Below are 16,901 nucleotides of genomic sequence, written 5' to 3' on the forward strand. Positions count from 1 at the left end.
CTCATGAAGCCACCACAACTCACAGGTTGAAGCAACCTAGAGCTCAGCTACCATGTTTTTATTAATTTCTCAGTTGATACTGAGCAGAAGTTATTTAAAACTATTGGTAATATTAACTTTCAACTGTTAAAGGCAAAATGCATAGCTTGGAAGGGCCTGCCAGTGCATTTGACAGCAAAACAAAAACTTTGATATTCGACATGTCTTTGTATGTCTTTGAATCCTAAAACTCCCTACGAGGAGCTGAGGGCAGGTCCTCTGTGCCTAAAGCCTGAGTCTAAGGAGTCATTCTTATTCAGGAGGCAAGCGAGAAAAGTCTTTATCAAGCATTTGTAACCACAGTTTTGCGTGATCTTTTTTGCTCACTTCTGGTAATTGCTTAAGGTCTACAGTAATTGAACTCTACTAGTGGAGTGACAACAGATCAGTAGCATTGAAGAACTTAGGGATAACCAAATACAAAAATCATAAAGTCAGAGTTCCAATAAGTTTACATTTAGTACAGAATTAAGACATAGCTACCCGTTAGTGCTTAGAATTTTTTGATACTATTAAAAACATAAATAATTCTTTTAAATGTTCATTCAAAGAGTTCCAGTGTCACTGGCAGCTGATGTAATTTTGTGAATGTTATTTTTTTTCCAAACTGATAGTGGAGTATTTCCGCGACAGATTTTGTCTTCCTACCAGTTGTTTTCTCTCTACCTGCTTTCTTGGAAATGTAGGTTTTTGCAGCAAGACTGCTGTGTTCTAGTCAGTGAAGATTTCATATCCTTAAAAAAAAAAAAAGTCTTTATTTGCACACATCTCGGTGGTTTAGTTGTTGTAAAATGTGAGAAAGTGTCTTTTTTTTTTTTTTTTTAATTTCATGGGAGCTGCAATGCAATCAGATTCTGTGATATGTATAACTTAAAACACTTACTAGGAGGACTCTACAACACCCAGATTGTAGTTTTAGGAAAAAAAAAAAAAAAAGAGAGAGAGAGAAAGTACCATGTGGTTGTCAACATCACCTTAATCCTGTTGCCCTTGTTTCCAAAGCAGTTACAACAGCCAGCCAGCCAAAATGCACCATCCTTAGAAGTGTAAGTAGTGGGGAGGGATTGGTTGTTGTGGCATTGGTCAGGATTTGTTGTGTTTGTTGGTTTTTTCCCAAAGAAGATTAGATGTGCAAAATGATGCTGTCGTCGTTTGTTGTACTCCACTTTCTTCACTCGTGGTGATTTGTTCTGTTCATTTGCACGTGATGCTGTTATTTGCAGGTGAACACCTCTGTCCGCTCACTACACGTGTTGCACTTCACAAAGCAGCACCAGTGGAATTTGCAATTACATTGCCACACCTTGGTGTACTGGTGTGTGTTGTACCCTCTGCCGCAGCACATCATGTCGCACCCGTCCGCGTTGGGAGAGGTGCGGTTGCAGAGGCGTCCCTGGGTGCCGACGCTTCCCGTGGAAGCATCTTCCTCACAGTAGTTGGGTGACTTTTCGATATACACTAAATCTGTTTCCATGGGTTTCTGGTAACTCTTAATCTGCTTGATCTTCAGGAAGGTTGGCTGTCTTAGTCTACTGGCTCGTACCACCTCCACCTGCACTGCAGCGTTGTATTTCTCTTTCAAAATATATCCAATCTCTCTGAATTTAGGAAGTGTGGTCCAGCAGGTCTTGGTTGTGCAGGAACCTGAAACTCCATGGCACTTGCACTCCAATTTCATCCTCTCTTCGAGAACCTATATGTGCAGATATTTGCGTATGGTTACTGCAGGAAAATGCTAATGCAAGCTTGCCTAAATCTCAGTGTGTGTAGTTCATAGGAATATTCATTACTGCTGGTTGAAATTTTTTACATGCATGCTCATAAATCTTCTCCCCTCCCAGAATAATGCTTGTAACACATTTTGTTTTATATGGCAGTTGGTCAGAAACACAGCGTTGTGTCATTTTATTGGAAAAAAAATGCATTCTGTATCTAAACATTGGGGAAAATTAAATTAAATTTCAGAAGACATGTCTTTGGAGCCAAAGTAATTAATGGGACTCCAGTGACTTAAAAAATCTTTTTCAAACTGTTTTCATTTTGAAAGCAGAGGAAAAAAAAGTGTTTTAAGATTAAGAATATTTAATATTCATTGCTTCAAGAATGTTTAAAAAATTTTAACCAGCTTTAATGTCAGAACAATATATACTATGTGGCTGAACAGGCTTCCACGTTAACTGCATAATTAAAAGTTTTGCCTATATTGGCAGTGGTAATACCTGCATACCTAGTAACTATTCTACAGAGCACACCACCTCCTTTCAAAGCAGCACTCCTTGCAGTATCTAGCCCAAATATCAGGCAAAGGTTCAGCCACAAGTATGTTTTTGCACCAGGGCAACCACTGCCCCACTTTAGACAAAATAAAATCCACTGAAGGTCTTGCTAAGTTGTGAGCCAAAGAGAAGTGGGAGTATTTATTATTGCTGTGAAAGGTAACCTGGAGGAGGTTAATCCAGCATCAGGTGGTCCCTAAAAGGGAAACAAACCGAAGGGCACTCAGGCTCACGCTTGGCTCCCAACCTTCCACCTGCACTACAGCTAAACTGTGCCGTGGACAGCACGTCCCTCTGTCACCAGGCACGGGTGTATGCCCAGGGGGAAGCAGATGCCCACCCTCTCCATGCGTGCGGCAGAGGGGAAACCGGTCTCACGAAAGTGCCTCTGTTTTTCTGCCCTCGCTCTACCACTTAAGCCTGACCACAGTTACACCCACAGTCACCATTAGCTTATGAAAATCAGGGCCTAAGAACACAGCAAACTGATCTTTTCCCTTCGCGGTGTGATCCTAACAAAGAAATATGAGCTCCTGAGCTTGTCTTCAAGCATTACTGATCCTGCGGATCATCTTCTGTAGTGGTTTCATTGCAGATCCCAGAACATGACTGAAATGGGCAAAGGATAAAAGGGCCGAAATCTGAGTACAATGGCATAATGAGGTAGAAGGGAAGTAAAAAACGCTTACTGCTTAAGAAACTGGCCCTAAAATAAGAGCTGTGCAGTTCTGGTTATCCCTGCAAATAGAGGGCACCCTCCTGGGTTGTTTGAGTTTCACTTAAATTGTATGTTTTGTTTTTTTCCAAATTTCTGGGGTTTCAATATTAAAGAGAATATTTTGTTTTGATTCTCCCTTGCCAACATACGGTAGGAAGTACACGACAGCTGAGCATCCTATTCAAAAATACCTTAGACTTTCTGGAACCACTGGCTTTTCATATGTCAAGGTTTGGAGGCAGAAAAGGGGATTTCCAGGAAGGTTTACTGGATTAGTGAAGAAGCTACTATAGCTACAAGTACTCTAACAACAAAATCAGCAAGGCCGGGATGAGCAGCTTTTTGTGGACAGTGGAAAGGTCACTACTGTCCAGCAAACTGTTTCATTTTCCTATCCTCACTACAGAAAAACAAGAAGCTGCAAAACTTGATGCCTTCTGCTATGGTGGCTGCACTTCAGTAGCAGTGAGTAGAGGGATGCCTTATGAAATGCTCCAGGGTCTTTCAGGATTCTCTACTTCATGCCTGTGCAGAAGGAGCTTTTTTTTTCAAAGGCTCCCAAGCAAGACTTCAATCCTGTTCCACAAATCTGAGTTAAAATATTAACATTTAGGTGTGCATGCATATATATATACACACACGTATGTTTACATGTGTATAGACATATAAAATGCTTATATTTTGCTTGATATTGCTGAATTATTTTTTTTACTAGCCTGTTTCTACAGCTCTCTCTTTCAGCCACTGATCAATGTGCAGTTGCAGCCACAAACACTGCAGCAAAAGGCATGACAAAAGGAGGATGGAGGCAACCTTGCCTACACCTTCACCCCAAAGCACCATAGGATCTAAGGACTTCCAGGAAACCATTACCAAGGGGATGATTTGCTCCTCTTCTCCCTAAGTAGTAAATCTTGGTGAAGAGTGGACTTGTTGTTTAGTATGGATTTTGTCAGGTTCTGCATGTTTTTGTGATGTCTTTTTGTTGTTGTTGAAAAGGTGAAGTCAGTAACCTGCTCAGAGTGGGAGGAGGTGAATCTTGTTGAGGCTCCTTATGCTTGTGGGGGCTCAACACCCTGGACACTGTTCCAGAAAGCTTCCATCTCTGTCACTGATGTGCTTCCCTGCTACAACAGGAAATTTCATTGCTCCCAAAAGGCAAAGATATCACTCATTCTGATGTCCTAGATGATAGCCTTACAAATGTATACTCATAAATGTATGTGTGTGTGTATATATGTTTGCCTGTGTGTATGGTTGAGGTGTTATCATTTATGTACTACACTGCCTGGCACCCCTGTAATGCAATCTTCAGCAACTTTATCTTAAGTCTTGATTTTTTTTATTATTATTTTTTTTTTGTCTTTCGGAAGACCCAGTTTCATGAGTCATTTTGCTTTACATTTTGCTGTATTTCAAAGGTTCCCACTGTTTATGATGGTGGAAGAACTTGCAAATGCAAGCCACACAGGCTCAAAAATGGAGAGGTTTCAAAAAGTATTAATTCATGATCGTGAAGCCAATCTTGCAGGTTTTTTTTATTTTTTTGGAGGCTTCTCTCATGAATGTGGAATGCTTGGGGTTACAACACTGAGTGCAGGCCCAATCATCAGGTAGTTAAATTCCTGAATGCTATAATTTGTGTGCCCACAGTCAGCTGTGGGTATAGAATTGTGCCCAAAATCTTGAAGGTCAGGGAATACAAGGCCCAAACTAAGCAGATTCTAAGCAAGATTATTTTTTCCCTCTCTCCACCCAGATGCTGCAGAGCATTCCTCTTTGCTGAGAAGCCAGCATGCTCCAGCTTTCCCAGAGGTATGTCTGTCTGCCTGGCATGCAGCTTCCCATTTGCCATCAAGGTGCCACTGGACCTGGCAAAGGCAGCAGGATTTGGCCCTGTTCACTCAAAGCTGTGAATGAAGAGCGACTAACCTTTTTCTTCCTGAGTGTCCCTTCACCTCAGTCTTCCTCAGCAAAATTCCCATCAAAGCCTTGACCCTGAGTCTTAAAGGTACTTACTCAAGTCTAACACCCTACGCTAAGCTAGGTGCCTGATCCAAGATTGAAAATCATTAGCTCGTATGACCCACGCTCTCAGCAGTTTCATTTGTCATATGTCAGTGCCTCGTATCTAATCTTGAATGGTTTACAGCAAGATCTACCTCCCAGAGCAAATTCCCATCGCTGGACTGTGCTGCCTCAGACTAATCGTAGGAACATTCCTTCATTCCCTTTTCCACATACAGGCCCATTCTCACCCCAGTATCATCTTGCCAAGTAAAATTCTCTGACTACTGCTACTTTGTTAAATGAAATGTGAAATACAATGTTAAAGCTTTCTTATCCCACATATTTTTATACCTATATAAATCATACACTGAAAATGCAACCTGAGAGTTGTCCGCTGCCAGTTAAGTAGAAAAGGACTTGCAGAGGCTAAAGTAAAACGAAATGATACGTGTGAAAAGAAATTCATTTTTTCAAGTTCCATATCTAGGCCCAACTGCAGCACATCAGATACAGTTTCTGTACACATGAAAAATCCTATCTGGATAAAATATGTAAAAACAACAGTAACATTTTGTGTGTGTTTGCTTTGGCCTGCCTTTTCTGGTTTGTGTTTTCCTTAGTGGAAATGCACATTTTTGGACCAGATGTTAAATGTAACAAAATCCATATTACTTTTTGACTGCAGTATCAAAAAGAAATAGAAGACTTTAGGAGTCTTCCCCCATCAAATATGCAAGTGATCAAATTTTGGTTTGGGTAATGCCAGTACCAAAAGAGATGGATACTGGTTGCCTCGTGTCACCACGTCTTTGATGCTTGAGTGGCTACAGCCACAAGAGCTGATGGTAAAATGCTGATCTCATGGACCCATCTGGGAAATTAACTTGGGTTTGTTGTTTTTTTTAACTCAGATAGCCAGGGGTATAACTAATATTAGTAGGAGGGTAATGCTGCTCCTCTAATACAAATGTCCTGAAAATATTCTTCTTCAATAGCAGATAACAGAGCCCAAAATTGAGCAGTTCAAGCCACATTTCCTGGGATTGTGCCCAGCCCTGAGAACAGAAGATGTGAAGCCAGCAGAGGGGAATACAGGTGCTTCAGTTGCATATTTTTCTCCCTGCTCCTCTCTGAGGAGGCTCCATTGAGCACCAAAACAGTACTTACACTCTTTGTAACAGGAGATGAGGACATGAACTACTGTGCATACTCCTTCTCTTGTCACATCGCTATTTTTCTTGTTTAGTTCAATGGGATCCTCTGCTTTGTGGTGAGGAGCATCCAGCTACAGCAGAAGATGGCTTTCCCTGGCACTGGCCACAGCTCAGCAAGGCTGGGGACCCTCTGACGTACAGAGAGGAATCAATTCACCTCTTCCTACCCTTTACCTGCCTCCCTAGGCAAGACACCTACTCCCATAGTATCCCCACTGAATGCCTTAAAAACCTGAGGAAGGTCCATTGCTATCTTAGTACCTAAGTTCTTCTCTTGGCTAGCAGGAAAATAAGGCTGGCATTGTGAGGCCTGCTGCCCATCACATGAAACTCCTTACTGCAATGAGGGGGGGGTATAGAGCCTCACCCATCTGTGTCTCTTCCCTGCCTTCCAGTAGAAAGTCTTAGCAAAAACCTGCCACAGTTGGTTAAAACTTCCTAAAATTTATTTTTACAGTGAAATATTGGAAACAGCAAAAATCTTGAGAAGCACTCTTGACATCATCCCCACACTGGGTGCAACTGCAGTATTTCACTCTTTTCTATGGAATTTGCCATCAAGCTTGAACGTAAAATTTTAAATATCATTTTAAGGACATAAAAATAATTAATTACTGTTTCTATTCTGTCAAGCAATATAGATGTCAGCTTGGGGGGGAGGGGGAGGATGCATGCAGTAATATTTTACTGGATGGATGACATCTGTCTTGCATGCATTTCATGGCATGCATGGGCATGCACATTTCAAGAATAAACCTATTTAGCAAGTCCTAAAATATTTGGCTATTTCCCCCCACTAATTTTAAAGCAAAATGTTCAAAAAACAGGATAGTACCAGATGTAGCTTCTGGCAGTCAATGTTAAGGGTGTGTTTCTGGAAAAAAAAAAAAATAGCCTAGTAAATCCAGCCCAACTGGAAGCAGGAGAACTATCCTCATGAGATTTTGAGCCAAAGCTTGCATATTCAGGACATATGGATAAGCACTAGTTATCCATCCAACCCACCCAAGCTGTAACACCAAACTTTTTGAAGTTGGATTTCTATCTGTCTGTGAATCAATTTAAGAGGGAACGTGAAAAATATGCCATCAAGCACCACTATCAAAACCTTTTATTTCACGACTGTTCTTGCAAGGAGTGTGCAGTGAAACAGTTTTGCTCTCTTAGAGAAAGGAACTTTCAGCAAATGATGGGCTCAGGGCTGTAAAACCTGGAAACTCACATTCTTTAAATCGTTGGAATGACTTAGGAAACAAAGTCACATTTTGAAAAATATTCTAGGCTTATAGGAGCATAAAATTACTTGGCTTTCACTTTTGAAACTGGGATTCAGCCTCTACTGCAACTTTGGAGAATTTAATCCAGAGTCTTTTTCCTAGGGATTGTTTCTAATTTTTGTGTCCTATTAGGAGACAATGAGGGCAGTTCTCCACAAATTAGGGAATATTGAGCACTTTACAGAAGTGAGCTTATTAATTTAAATGTTTCATGTGGGGTGAAGTGAGCTAAAGCTATCTTACATATTTTAGGCACAGACAACACATATGTTTATAAATATCTGTAATCATGTACACACATATATATGGTTTTTGTGTGTGTGTATATATATATAATAACTTATGATGAACAAATAGCCTTATTAGCTGTCCTACTGCCAAAGCGTGTCAGCAAAAAACCCTTCCCAGTACCACAGTCCCGTGGCGCCAGGAACTGTGAGAACGAGCCATGGCTTAGATGGAAATGTTGTCCCAAGTAACTGAATAATCTCTCCTGAAGAGAGTCTGATTTGTTGTTTTTTTTCATCCCCACTCTCTTATTGTTTCAAATGTAAAACAAGATGTTGTCATCTTCTAGGCATCCCCAAAAACCAACAAGAAAAGACCATCAGCATTACAAAGGGATACATATTGGGATGGTACCAGACCGAGTTTCTGGCAGCAAGTGTGATGGGTGTGTTTCTGGAAGGGAAAGAAATAGGCTGGCTTTTTCTCCACATAACCACAGTCATTGTCTATCCTAAGAGCCTAATTGATTGATAAAGTGTCTTCTCTTCTTCTTGGGAAAAGCTGTGATCTGCTACCAATTTGTCAGCTTGTTCTTTTCACTCCCCCCTTAAAAACAAACAAATAGGAAAACCCATTTTTATAATCGAGATTCCCCATGAGAGCCAGTCATTGTTTTGAAGCTTTCAACAAAAAGTTAAGATTAATGGCAGGCATTCCCAGATGTTATTCTTTCTAAGTTCATTTATCCCAGAATAAAGATTCTTATTTCTAAAAATACATGGTAGAAAGCTGTCTCATAAAATAGCATCAAAGCTTACTTGGTTTTGTTGGTATTTAATTTTTCACTATGCTATCAAACTTTTGCCCACAGATCTCTGTAATCATTTGGATTTGCAACAAGGCACTCTTGCAGTAACATTTGCGTAAGACTTAACACTAGTCTTCCTTTGGGGGTTTGTTTTCATTTACCACACTAGTACTCTCCATCCTGAATCAGAGTGGCCATTTAAAAAATGACAGTGAAATGAGCTACTTCACTCTCTTACACAGCACAGCGCCATTTTGCCACAAAACGTAAGTCTTCCATCAGTGGGAATCACTAAGCTTTTATTTCTTCCAAATGGCACTAATGGCAAGTTTATTATTTTGTCACTCATGCTATTCATTACAAGCTTATTAGAAACTTTACAGATTTGCTGTTAGCTGAAACAATTCTTAGAAATGTGATGCAGAGCAATTAGGAGACGCAGTGCAAGACAATTAGGGGCTTCATCCTTCCCAAAGTCATCAGAAATTATTTTTTTTCAAGGAGGAACTTCATCATAGTGTTATGCTGAGCACTTCAGTCCCAGACTCAAGTGAAAGAGTCCCCAGGACTATTTCCCCTCATCTCATCTCTTTGCAAAGTTTGTGCAATTATTTATAGACCATGCTGTTTTTTCTTCAAAGACAAATTCCTCAGGGCTCTATTTTTAACAACAGTGTAATGCCAGCAGGCCAGCTTTTGAGAACATCCCAATGAGAGGAAAACATTATAGTCACTGCTAAATACTCCACACATCTGGGACAAGTGCTGTGGGAGGATGGGCAAATTCCTGCCTCAGGACATGAACATTGCCATGCAATGGTAGAAGAGAGCATTCACATAGTTACTCTGTGGACAAAACTTCTGGTCAGAGTCTTGGATAATGATCCTGATCCTAGCAATGATCATCTGGGCATCTCTTAGAGGTCTAGTGAGGTCATCAGGGGCCTTCCACTGACTTCAGATCAAGTTGGAAATATCTGTAGGTGGGGTTGGGAGCTCTTTGCAGTATTTTTTCCTCATGTTTCTGTATTAGGAGGCTCTGGGATTTAAAGAGAAGACTGAAATGAAGATAGCAGATTGCCTAAAAAAATGTTGTTCTTACCTAACTCAAAATCCAGTTTGATATGAGCTGAGTTTTGGGTGAATGAGAACTGTGAGCCTTGCCATTATAGATGTAAACATTGGGGGGGGGGGGTTAAATAGTGAAAGTGCTGTGAAATATAAGACATTGGGAAACAGACCAATGTTTAAATAATCAAGTTGATGGGGTTTTTTTCCATATACTAATTTTTATAAGATTGAAGTGTAACTAAGAAATTCTTTAATGGTTGGCAGAATCGCTGTAGGCAGCTACAAAAGCATCTTGCTCCTTTACTGTCTTAGCATTCCCACCCTAAGGTTTTAAAGATTATTTGAGAACTTCTGAAGGAACAGCAGTTAAAAAAATCCAGTGAGTTGTCTGTGGTTTCCTTCTTACCTTCTATGCCTGTTCAAAACAAGAGAAAAATATCCTTATTTGGTCCTTAATAATAGTAGTCATGAACCAGAAGCTTGGCTCCAAACCATTTTCAAATGTAAAGGTATGCAGATCAGCAGGATGGTATTGACAGACTCTTACTCTAAGGGGTACAAGCTTTTCACAGTTGTGTTGTGAAACTTTTGTAGGGGAAAAGAAGAATGTTGAGGTTCACCATTGTGCTTCAGCAGCTGCACAGACATAAGTGTATTTGGAAAAAAAAAAATCCCTATGTTGTCAGCATTTACAAGGCTTTTTATTCCTGTCTCATAAACAGTAAAGGGACTGCTATCATTCATTTTTGCAAGAACATTTGCAAAAAATTAAGCTTTCAGGAATGCTAAATAAAATGTATTTGCATGAATTCTGCTACCAGAAATATCTGTAAAAACATACACTTATTTGGTTTGCTTATGCCCCCCTGCTTATGAAATTCTGATGAAGGATAAAAATATAATTTTATTAATAAGAATCAGCATTGTGGTCTAGTGCTTACTGGACTGTATTTAGAACTGGGGAACCTGGGATGACTGGCTGGCTCAGATACTGAGCCACCTTCTGTCCTTGGGTCTTCACTATTCTTGGTCTATGCATCCACTTCTGCTCTTTTGTCCATCTTTCACATCTAGACTGTAACATGATGTGCATCAGCATCTCCATAGGGGTCCACCACAGAGGGTTGCCAGCTTAAGCAGGGATGATAATGCATGTAGCAGTAACAAACACTCCCTTGCAAGTTTAACATGTGGCTTCCAGCTAATTTTGCATCCAAACACAAGGTGAAATGCCCAGTCTAAGAGAATTGATCAGAGCTGGAGCTGGTCTTCCAAGATGCTGGTCTTCCAAGCTTGTGGCAGCAAGTTGTAGTGAAAAAGGATGTACCTCTCTTAGGGTTGCCTTTCTGCCTGGCTCTTCAGCCAGCTGCCTTCCTCTCATTTGGAGACCTCAGTATCAAGCATTAATCAAGTATTGATCCTCCCTGTACACTTCAGGTTATGCCCCATAACTGGTCTCTTTTACTACTTTGGATTTTTATAGTACTTTCATCCCAATGGATAGCTAGCTGTTCATATACCACCTTTAGCTTCAGTGCACAGCCAGCTGCAATCCCCAGGGGGTTCTGTTCCATGGACTGGGTGTTAATAAGCATTCTCCAAAATACAGGCAGTGAGGTAATTGTACTGCTTCTGCCAACACCAATTCAGCCATGTCTTCCCACCTCAGCAGCTAGTTCTTGGTGTAGGACTGAAAGCACATACTGTTTAAAAAAAATGCAGTGTAACTTTGGGGACTAGATGTGGAGGAGTCTGTTGGAGCCTCTTAAAAACTCTGGAGGGTAGAAGCAGCATTTTTTACCTGGGTGAAAACACTTTGATGGGCATAATAAAATCCCCTTTACAAGCAACTCAATCCTGGCTGTAAGCATGAAACCGTTTCTCCTTCCAAAGTGACACTTAGGCTGCTGTTCATAGCCCAACGAGTGCAAAATGGACAATTGTGCATTTGCTAAGAAGTGTGTATTTCATTAGAGCTGTGGTCAAAGAATTGTTTTGGGGGTTTGATGGAATAAATAGCTGCAAGTACTGTGGGAGTTCAGCAATGCAGACACTCAGCCCTGTCCTATAACAAGCTCCGACATCTCTTCCTAGATTTTTGTAATGGAGGTGAAAAGCAAAGCTTTATCATTATGCCAAACAGCTCCAGCACAGGCCTCTCTACCATCAGTGGGACTGGAAAGAAGGCTTAGGAAGCAGAAACATTTAGAGGAGCATCTATAACATGTGGCCAGCTCTGAATAAAAAGAAACAGCAACAAAATGTAAACATTAGATGCCATCAGGTAACTTGATGTGGGTGTGGGGTAACAGCAGAGAGAGGGCTAAGATCTCGGGGAACTCCTTCTGCTACCAAGCCAGCCTCCCCCCCTTCCTCCAGCGCATACGTTTCCCCATCCCTCATCCTTTCTGGAATACCTTTCTTCCAGCCTCATTGTTGTGCAAGTTCATCAGCCTCCGTGCATTCTTTTTGATTTCTCGGGCATCAACAAACCTCCGGGAGAACTCAATGCCGTATCTGATATCCGCAGAGCAGCCTCCCCACTTCCAGCCCTCCTCCTGGTTGTAGTAGCCCTGTTTCTCTCGGTCACAGCCACAGTTGCTGAGGTTGCCCTGGCTGCAGGCGGCCGTGACAGCGTGTGCAACCCCGGCAGCAGTAATGGCATAGGTGAATGCAGCTTCCCTGCTTCCTGTGGAGAGAAGCCAAAAGCTGATGGGTTGGCAGAAAAGCAGCACTTACTTACTAAAGAAAGTACACACATTATCTACAGCAACGGTGTCAGGAGGGCATTCCTTCTTGTAATACGTATTTCGAATGCTTGGCTCAACTGGGGCTCATCACTCCAGTTAAGCACCAATCATAATGATAGTCCCATCTAACCCCCTTCACCAGAGGGCAGTTTGAGCCTGGACAGTGGTGAGGTGAGGCAACACAATTTGTTTTTACATTGCCTAGTCAGGTCTGCAAGCTGAACTTTTATCTATTTCAGATGAATCATGGGCGAGTCACTGGCAGCAATGCTCACTGGAAAACAATAGTTCTAACCACTGGCACTGCATGGAAAAAGAAAAGTGTTCCAACAAGATAAGGAACACCAAACCCTTTCAGATGTGTGAGGGCTAGGACAGAAATGGGGAATACTATTAATCCACATTTATAAATTTGCTGGTAGCACCCATTAGTGATCCTGAGTGTAAAGCATTGCAAGAGAGGCCTGTGAAGACAAGAGCTAGGTAGGGTTTGTCTTCTTTCAAGGTAAATTAGAGGCTCTCCCTTTTGCTTGGTGAATTCTCTTGCATAACAGTTTTACTGGAATGACCACTTTCCACCCCTACTCTGCCTCAAAACTCCACATTATTTTGGTTGTTGAACATAGAGGGGGTATGGAAGTGCTGTGGCAACATGATTTCTTCTCCAAAACAAGTGAGATACTGCCATGGGAGAACAGACTTGTGTAGAAAAAAAAAAAGTCCTTTAGTTATTTGTTGTTGTTGTTGGGTTTTTTTTTACTGTGATGCCACTAGTTACCAAGGTTCCTCATTCCCAATTCCAAGTTAGAGCCATAGATACTGAGTATACTAGAAGAGGCAAATATACCCACTTTCTCTCCTAGAAGCAAGTTGGCTGTTGCCTGTGAGATGCACCTAAGCAAGGAGTTGTAGAGGCAGAACAATGAAGAGGGGTGCTACAGCCCATTCCTCTCATGTGAGACCAGGCCCTGTCAGTGACTTAATGCAGAGCTGCATTATGGTCATTGCTGTTTTGCTGTTCATATTTATAACATTTCCCTAGAAGTTCCTTTCTCAGTGCTATGATCGTTTTCCTCTATCTGTTTATCTGCTGATAAACAGACAGTCTTTTAATACTGCAGCCAAAGAATAACTGTAAAGAATTTGCAGAAAGTTGCTGAAAAGCTTTAATGACCACACACAGAGCTTTCACATCATTTATGGATTTCTGAAGGACAAAAAGAACACATTTTCCAAAGGAGAAAAAATCCCCCAAAGCTTGGAAGCTGTTTATAATTTTTTTATTTTAGGATTCACAGATATCATAACTCTCTGGAATGACCAGTGCATGGTGTGAGGGGTTTTTACATTTTACATTTCTCATTTTCATGGATGGCTTCCTGAAAGGTTAAACCACTGCCAGATATGAGAGGATCCTACAAAAAATAATCATAAACTGTTTTTTGGCACCATTTACTTGTTTCTCCAAAGCAATAAAAAGCAATTTAAGGTAAGAGAAAAAGAAAAGGTTGCCGTGTTCTTCAAGTACCAAGAAGGTTAAACTGACTAGTGTATTGAGTACATCGTGCAATTGAAGGACTGGCTTTGCTTTCAGACACAGAAGTGTTTTGTTGGGGTGTACGATGTGTGTAGTCTGGTTCAGTGGTTCCCAAACCGTGGTCTGCAGAACACTGGTGGTCCAGGAGGCTACGGTGGAGGGTTCTCGGCTAATCCGCAGAGCCATATTAAACACTGTTTTTAATAGTGTTTTCAATTAAAAGTTTGATGATAACGATGTCTGGTGGTCTGCAATAAATTCTGAGGGTTGATAGCCATCCAAAAAAAGTTTGGGAACCTCTTTTCTAGTTAGTAGTGTGTTCTCTAAGAACGCATATTGATATTCACTACTCTCTTCATCCGCCAGCTGAAGTAAAAGCCAAGGTCTGTGTTTTAAAAGGTATCCTGTTAACTTGCACAATTTCTTTCTTCATCTCCTTTCAAAACAATCTATTCTTAATCTATACAGTGAAAGATTGGAAATATTAAACATAATAAAAACTATAAATATAGATAGATTTTCCTTCCTCTTCGGGCTGAGAGTAAACGAGAGTGAAAATCAGAACCAGGAGATTTTTTTAGTTCAAACACCTTTGAAACACATGTAGAAATGCTTATAAACAAGCAGAAACATATTCCTGTCAGTGAAGAGAGCAGCTGTGAGCTGCAGGTCAGTAGATTTACTCAGAGATTAACCAGAGAGAGGTTGCTTACATTTTATGCTTAAGCTCAATGTATTTCACATGTATCCCGAACAGATGATGAACCAGTTTAGCATGACCACCAACCATATCTGTCACCTGTCCATGAGCTTTCACAAGGCACTTCTCTTAATCAGTTTTTGTAAAACTAAGTATCATCTTGTCTTTATCTACCTTTTGCTACCCCTCCTCATTCCCATTGTACCACCAATTAACTTCAGGAGCAGAAGAACCTATCTTTCCTTCACCCACTTGAGAGCCATAGCCATGATGGAATTATCTCAAGTCACAGGATAATACTAAATGGAATCCATATTGACTTTCTGAAGAGATTAATCATCAGCTTCAATGCAGCTCTAACATAGGAAGGCCTCTGAAATAAGGTCTGTCTTGAAAATTCTACTTCCTCTTGCAAGTTAAGTTGTCCTGCTAAGAATTTGGGTTTTTGGATTTTAGGTTTGTTTTTTTTAACCAGAGGATGTTCCAAAACTTCCCTCGAATATCAGCGTAAGCTTTACCTCAGCAGTTCTCTAAAGTCCTAGGATCAGTAAAGTCTATCAGAAAATGCTGATAGAGGAGGGAGGGGAACCTCTGTGTTCAAATAATGTCTGCTGTACACAAAGCTTTCTGTTAGCATGTCATCACTTGCAATCAGTTCTAAGCAAGTCTTTGTGAGTCAGCTGAAAATATTTAAGTAATGATTGCTGTGATACCTGAATGGAGAACAATAATCTCATTTTATGGAATTTTCTGGGATTTCAAAAATATTCTTGTTCTGCAGCAAAACAGAAGAAGAATTCTTGTTTGTCTTTTTGATGTTTTCTGTCATGTAGACCAGAATAATTCTGTTGAGATGTTATTTTGGTAGAAAAGACATTTTTTGGTGCTAGCTTTGGATTCATCCATTTCCCTCTTAGCAATCCCTGCTTCAGTGCCAAAGAAGACAGTTCTGATTTAATTCCCAAAACAGTGAATGAACGTTTTAATTAGTAACATAAATGTTACTTTATCTGATCTGATGACTGTCTGATCTGATAACTGTCTGACCCAATGACTCCAATAGGAGATCATCTCCAGTACTCATTGAAATTAAGCCTTTTGTCTTTGATGAAGGTGCTGAAGGTCACTTCTTGCAATCTGCCAGGCTATGAGAAAAGTCTGGCCTGTGGTCTGCTGGTCTGAGTTGCCATTTGATTGAGTTCATTTGCATTCTAACTGAGGGCTGTATTTTTAAAATGCTCTAATGCCTAGCAATGCAGGCAGCTGCTGCTCAGACAGACAGATATTGAAACATTGCTTCCCAAAATGAGTGATTTCTGGCAGATGTGGTGAGAGGAGCCTTTTATCTGTTGTTGGAGTTGTGGAGCAGCCTATACTTCACTTCTAATTTCAATATCATCTCTCCCTAGGCTTTAGATTGCTAACTGAGTACACAACTTAGCATTGTCTGATGTGGGTACTATTACAAGTTCCATAATTGCTATAGTTTACTACACTCTCATTTCCACAAATTCAGCAGTGTATTTTCAGCAGGTAAACACAATCAGCTGGGAATCAGGTATGTTAAATACTAATCTTAATAATTCAGTTGCGAGTGCAGGGTTAAAGATTTAATAGTTTCATAGTTATTAGCAATACATCTATTTTTCTAAGTAATTAGATGAAAATATGGCTATTCCGCACGCCATTCTAAAGTGTCTTTTGTCAGCAGCTAGATGAATGACTGCCACTGACTGTCAGCTCTTACAACTGTAATTTAACTTTAAATGTTAAACTATAGAATAGACACTGTTTATCCAGTAATTTGCTAAATCTTGGATCAACAATGATAGAAAAAAAAATACTACTCGGTGCTGTTAAACAAAACATGTTCCTCGTGTACTTACACAAGACACCAGATTGATTATATGACACAATACAATATAGGTCAGTGGTAAGAAGAAATGCACCATGGCAGAAGTTTGGGGATTTTTTGCCAAACCTCTCCCTTTCAACAAGTCATCTTTTGCAAGTGAAAGCAGAGGACACATTGAGTCATTGTTTATGGGCAAAAGACAATAGATACATCTCGATGAGTAAACCAAAACTCAGACAACAGCACCCTAAGTGGGGTTGGGTGAAGACTTTTACAGACAAGTTTAGTTCCTTTGTAATTTAGTATTTTATTCAACACACTCATTAGCAATTCACAAGAAAAATGGTACAGACTCTTCTATTTGAATTCGATCCAAGGGCAATCCAAGTCAGTGAGAGTTTTGCCACTGGAGCAGATT

At 40.5% G+C, this 16,901-nt stretch overlaps 1 protein-coding gene across 3 annotated transcripts in view; it reads right to left on the reverse strand.

The window, feature by feature from the left end:
* Window positions 1-999: 999 nt before the first annotated feature.
* WNT7B (wingless-type MMTV integration site family, member 7B) overlaps window positions 1,000-16,901 on the reverse strand; it is a 100,945-nt gene continuing 85,043 nt past the window's right edge. For all 3 annotated transcript variants that reach the window (XM_010002972.1, XM_010002970.1, XM_010002973.1), the window contains exons 3-4: window positions 12,059-12,330; window positions 1,000-1,732 (exon numbers count right to left, since the gene is read on the reverse strand). In XM_010002972.1, the coding sequence (XP_010001274.1) occupies window positions 1,253-1,732; window positions 12,059-12,330 (752 nt within the window). In that variant the 3' untranslated portion in view covers window positions 1,000-1,252. The remainder of the gene's footprint in view (window positions 1,733-12,058; window positions 12,331-16,901) is intronic.

The sequence above is a fragment of the Chaetura pelagica genome, unplaced genomic scaffold (assembly GCF_000747805.2).
Source record: "Chaetura pelagica isolate M959 unplaced genomic scaffold, ChaPel_1.0 scaffold117, whole genome shotgun sequence".
Taxonomy (NCBI): Eukaryota; Metazoa; Chordata; class Aves; order Apodiformes; family Apodidae; genus Chaetura; species Chaetura pelagica.